The sequence below is a fragment of the Manihot esculenta genome, chromosome 14 (assembly GCF_001659605.2).
Source record: "Manihot esculenta cultivar AM560-2 chromosome 14, M.esculenta_v8, whole genome shotgun sequence".
Taxonomy (NCBI): Eukaryota; Viridiplantae; Streptophyta; class Magnoliopsida; order Malpighiales; family Euphorbiaceae; genus Manihot; species Manihot esculenta.
Genome location: NC_035174.2, coordinates 3,522,160 through 3,527,642, shown reverse-complemented (window position 1 = coordinate 3,527,642; position 5,483 = coordinate 3,522,160). Strand labels below are relative to the sequence as shown.

The window sequence follows — 5,483 nt, the reverse complement described above, 5'->3', positions numbered from 1 at the left end:
GCTCTCCAAATTTCTTGCATCATTAAGACTTTCTCTAAACTAAATGGCCTATAAATTTCCCATCTTCCTTCACTTAAGAAACAAGCAACACCTTCCCAAAATCTATCAACGAGAGATGGATAAAAAGCAACTTAATTTCATTTCCTTCTCCCAATATATCGTCTTTGTCATTGTTCTTGCAGCGACCGCGGCTAGATCTGATGATGAAACACCAATCCCAGCAAGTCTAGATGGAGTACAAGCATGGTTTGATGCTAATGTCAAGCCCCTTGCTGATCGTGCTGGCACCTTAGAGAAAGCTCTCGAAGCAGCGGAAGCTAAACCTAAAACCATTAAGGTTAGAGCAGATGGAAGCGGAGAATTCAAGACATTAACTGAAGCAGTTAAGAGTGTTCCAAAAAAAAATACAGAGCGTGTTATTGTGGATATCGGTCCCGGAAAATACACTGAGAAAGTAACCATTGAAAAAGACCAACCTTTCATTACGTTTGTCGGGACAGGAGCTGAAAAGCCAACCTTGTCATTTGCTGGTACTGCTGCTAAATACGGAACTGTTTACAGTGCCACATTACAAGTGGATTCTGATTTTTTCATGGCGTCTAACTTAATCATTGAGGTCTCTTTTTTTTTTTTTTTTTTCTTTTCTTTCATTTTCTATCTTACTCTTGAATCATTCATATATATGTATATTGTATTATGTGATTTTTTATGTTGGTTTTTCAAATTAATTCATAGGTTTTGTAATTTTATTGGTTTAGAATACTGCACCTAGGCCGGATGGTGTAAGCAAACTACAACAAGCTCTTGCTTTAAGGATAGGCGGTACTATGGCAGCTGTATACAATGTTAAAATGATTGGATTTCAAGATACACTGTGTGATGATAGGGGAGTTCATTTCTACAAAGACTGCTATATCGAAGGCACCGTTGATTTTATTTTTGGAAGAGGAAAATCCATTTACCTAGTAATGTTTAAATCTTTAGTCTAAACTCAATAAATATTCTTCTTTTGATACGCTTAATATTTACATTGTATGATTAATATGGAAATTTTATGTAAATTAAATGCAGCAAACAGAGATACATGTATTAGCAGATGTTCCTAATCAACTAACGTTTATAGCAGCACAAGCGAGAGAAAAAGATTCGGAAGATGTGGGCTACTCTTTTGTACATTGTAAAGTAGATGGAAAAGGAAAAGGAGCATTCTTGGGTCGACCATGGATGCCAATGCCCATCACAGTCTACTCTTATTGTACTATGAGTGCGGTTGTCAATCCTGAAGGGTGGACTAATAATAGGAACCCTGAATCAGAAAAGTGAGTAATTTTAAAGTTTGAGATTTTCTAATAATATGAATATTAAAAATATATTGAATGAAATTTGCAGGAATGTATTTTTTGGAGAATACAAGAATACAGGACCAGGTGCTGATCCTGCTGGACGTGTTAAATTTGCCAAACAGCTAACAGAAGCAGAAGCGAAACCCTTCCTTAGTCTTGGTTATATTAAAGGAAGCAGTTGGTTGCTTCCTCCACCAAAGGTGTAACATGGGAATATATATGAAAGAGGAAGAACAAGAAGAATACAAAGCAAATTATTATTTTACAGGTAGCTGATCTTGCCAAAGTGGATCCATTAAAACATTTCGGCATCAATTTTTTGTAGAAATAAACCAAATTATTGGAATAAGAAAACTATAATGCATATTGTTCGTTCCCTTTTCGATTTACATAACTTCATTTTTTATTTTTATTTGTTTTAGTATGTGGCCAATTCAAATAAAAAATAGAATTAAATGATCCCTCTTTTTATTAAAAAAAATTATGCATATATGTCAAACAAAACAATGAATATTGATTATTTTTTAAATAAAAGTGTAAGTTATAAATTCTTATTTATAATCCATTCATATTTAGTTCTCCATCCACATCTATGCTTACGTATGTGCCCTGTATAATACTAACTTTGACATATACAGCCCGGCCCAAACTGATCCAGATAATTTTTGGACTCACTTTTCACCTTGTCCAAAATAGTTAATCCAAGTTATTTAATAGTTTCGTGCTAGCTATTATATTCAATTCGGAATTGCCGTATCCCTACTAAATTTGCGACGTTCTCGTCGTAACTGAATCTGATACAATTACTAGGACATCGCAACTAAATCGGATACAATTACTAAATCAGAATCGGACCCTCGGGTATTGTGGTTCTCTAGTACTTCAGCCGGCTCCATCTCGTCTCACACGGGTAGCCCTTTCCTCGCAGGTCCACTAACTCTACACAATTTGTCTAAGTCAGGGTGGCTTTGATACCAATTGAAATAGGCCGGCCCAAATTGTATGATGTCCTTGTTGCAACTGAACCGGATACTATTGCTAGGACGTTGCAATTGAATCAGATACAATTGCTAAACCAGAACCAGACCCTCGGGTATTGTGGTTCGCTAATATCTCAGGCGGCTCCACCTCGTCTCACACGAGACGCTCTTTCCTCGCAGGTCCACTAGTTCTGCATAATTTGTTTAACCCAGAGTGGCTCTAATACCAATTGAAACAGCCCGGCCCAAATTGACCTAAATAACTTTTGGACCCACTTTCCACTTGACCCAAAATGGTTAATCAAAGTTATTTAGTAGTTTCATGCTAGCTATTATATACAATTCGGAATTACCGTATTCCGCCGATGTGGGATGCTTTCCCACAAGCTAGCAGATGAACGTCACAAGCCATGTTCTTAATGGTTAATCCATGATATACATTGTGCAAGTTAGTTTTTGCTTTTTCTTAGTGGTAGGAGGGTGATCTCCCATGTTGTTTAATAGTTTCCTGTCTTTAGGATATGGTTACGTCTCCCTCTTGTATTTAAATATAACAATATAATAAAAGAAATATGAGAAAAATTGCCAAAATTTTTTAGTAATTCAATTCAAGAGATTTTCAAGTTATCACTAAGGAAAAGAAAATTTTGTCCCAAGATAATTCCAATAATAAACTCATAACTCGATCCATTTCTAAGGACTATATTTTGAGTGTCCACTTTCTATTTTGAATAATTTTGTAGAAACTATATCAACGGTATTATGCATGTGAAGTTTATTGCAAAAGTAGGATAGAATAATAAAATTTGAGTCGTATTGGATACCGTCCCCCAGAATAAAATAGATTCTTCTTGAAATTTAATTTATAGTATCAGAATAATTAAATTTATTTCTAATTTATATCCCAACAAAGGGTATGGTGAAGGAAAGGATAAAGTAAAAAATGGGAGTGTTCTTTTATTTGTAAATGTGCAACCTATTTATAATGGAAAAACTAGTTATTATAAGTTATTACAAAAATTTTGAGACAATGTAATCGAATTTGCACAATATAATAACAATCAAATAAAAAATTAGATTTTAATATCAAACCTATAACAACAAAATAATCTCACGAATAAAACCTTTAATGACCTTAAAATTTTATCAATGAGATAATTATATTTGACATCTAAACATTTTTAAAAGGTCAAAAAGGAATATTTATTGGTAATTAGAAAAATCTTTTGAAATAAAACTCATTTTTATAACAATCATCCACATATTTAAAAATATTTTTCATTGCTGAATTTAAGATTTAAGAGTATATGCTTCAAATTTAGTATCCTTTGGACTATGAACTACACCTAAACTAATAAGACTTAACATACAAAGTAATTGACGAAACTTTTGTTTCTATGAACTAAACAGTCTTTTTATTAGGCTAATATCTCATTAATCTTATAACACTCCACAGATCTTTCTGTCAATATTGTTTTGCGCTAATAGGCTATACACATGCCTAGTAGTTCATAAATACTCTATAAATTATGTCATAATCTCATAGAAACGCCCCACTCCACATTTATATAAGTAATATCGTAAGTGTATACTGGAATTCATATACTATCCATAAGTCTTGTGAATATCATTAAGAGCTTTTAGCTTATCCTTTAATTTAATACAGTCTAGCACTTCTCACACTATAGGAAGAAACAATGACAAATATTACTAACAGAACTAATAAGTGACTTGTTATCACCCATATGAAACTTTTTCATGAGATCTTCAATCATAAAGGTAGGGTTTCTATAACTGTTAATTTCATATTGGCTCAAATTTTATTTTCTTTGATGTTTCATTTATTAACTTCTTTCTTAAAAGTTTAATTAGAAGATTGCCCAAATTTACTTTTTAATTTACAAAATTAATGGACGTAATTTCATTTTACAATTTCACCATATTATATCTTAGATGAATATGTCTATTTTTATCATTGAAAAATTTATTTTTTACAATAGTTATTGTCATTTAGCAATCACAACACATAAATGGTATTAGTTTTAATATCAGCATAGTATTTGCTAAGTAATTTCTTAGTCACTCAAGCCTTATTGCTATATAGTTTTAGAGCAATAAACTCTAACTCCATAGTAGATTTGACAATGATAATTTATTTAGTTAATCTCTAAGTAATTGCACTACCACATAGAGTGACTAAATCACTAGTGGATTTTATTTGAATCTAAAATTCAATTAGCATCTTTGTATTCTTCTAATATAATGGGAATCTCCTGTATAGAATATCATAACTAATGGTACCTCTTATAGTTCATAAGTTTGACCAATTGACAATGATCGTGATTGAGATCATATATATATATACTCAATATACCTAGCATAAGCTATATCAAGTTTAGAAAAATTATTAAATGCAACAGCTTTCTAATAATATGTGTATATTCAAATTGAGTAATAAATCTTCTTTGAGAATTAACATTATATGGAACTAGTTTGATATTGAAATGTCTACAATTCTATATAAATTACTCAATATTAATGCTCTTGTGATATAATTATATTATTATTAATCACATTTGGTTCCTCCATATATTTTATATCAAATTTATAAATAGAAAAATATTTTTATTTCATATATTATATCTAACTTATATCAAATAAAAGCATATGATCAATGTATAAATAAATAACCACTCATTCCTCATTTATAAACTTTATAAACGTAGACTTATCAACTTCAATAAAAAAAAAATAAACCTAATCAAAACTTGATCAAAATTCTCCATGCTACTGTTTAGGTGCTTGTTTCAAAACATATAAAAATTCGAGACTTTTGAAAACTTTATTTTTCTTAATTAGAAATAAAACAATCTTCAGGTTCTACCACATAAACTCTTTCTTTCAAATTTCTAAGAAATATAAATATGTGAATAAAGTTTTATATAATGAAGCTAAAACAATTAAATTTGAATTGTTTATTAGGATGAGGAAGCATAATTTTAACAAAATACCTCCACACTTATAAATATTTTGGCTCAAACTAGCATGATCAACTAAAAAATATTTATTTTATTTTCTCTTAATACAGTACTCTTAATACTATTATGAATAAAATAAAAGGAAAAGTACAAAAAAAATCCTATGATTTTATCAATTTTTC

General features: G+C 30.7%; 1 protein-coding gene across 1 annotated transcript; it reads left to right on the top strand.

Annotated features, from left to right (window-relative positions):
• On the top strand, positions 1-1,597 carry LOC122721671 (pectinesterase PPME1-like). The gene is made up of 4 exons (XM_043950000.1): positions 1-616; positions 759-965; positions 1,072-1,319; positions 1,390-1,597. The coding sequence occupies exons 1-4, from the start codon at positions 44-46 to the stop codon at positions 1,547-1,549; spliced, it is 1,188 nt and encodes a 395-aa protein (XP_043805935.1). The 5' UTR covers positions 1-43; the 3' UTR covers positions 1,550-1,597.
• Positions 1,598-5,483: the final 3,886 nt, after the last annotated feature.

Bases quoted from the DNA above. Each gene is read 5' to 3' on its own strand.
- LOC122721671 (XM_043950000.1), top strand. From the start codon at position 44: ATGGCCTATAAATTTCCCATCTTCCTTCACTTAAGAAACAAGCAACAC. The intron at 966-1,071 runs GTAATGTTTAAA...AATTAAATGCAG, and splicing joins GAGGAAAATCCATTTACCTA to CAAACAGAGATACATGTATT. The intron at 1,320-1,389 runs GTGAGTAATTTT...TGAAATTTGCAG, and splicing joins AGGAACCCTGAATCAGAAAA to GAATGTATTTTTTGGAGAAT.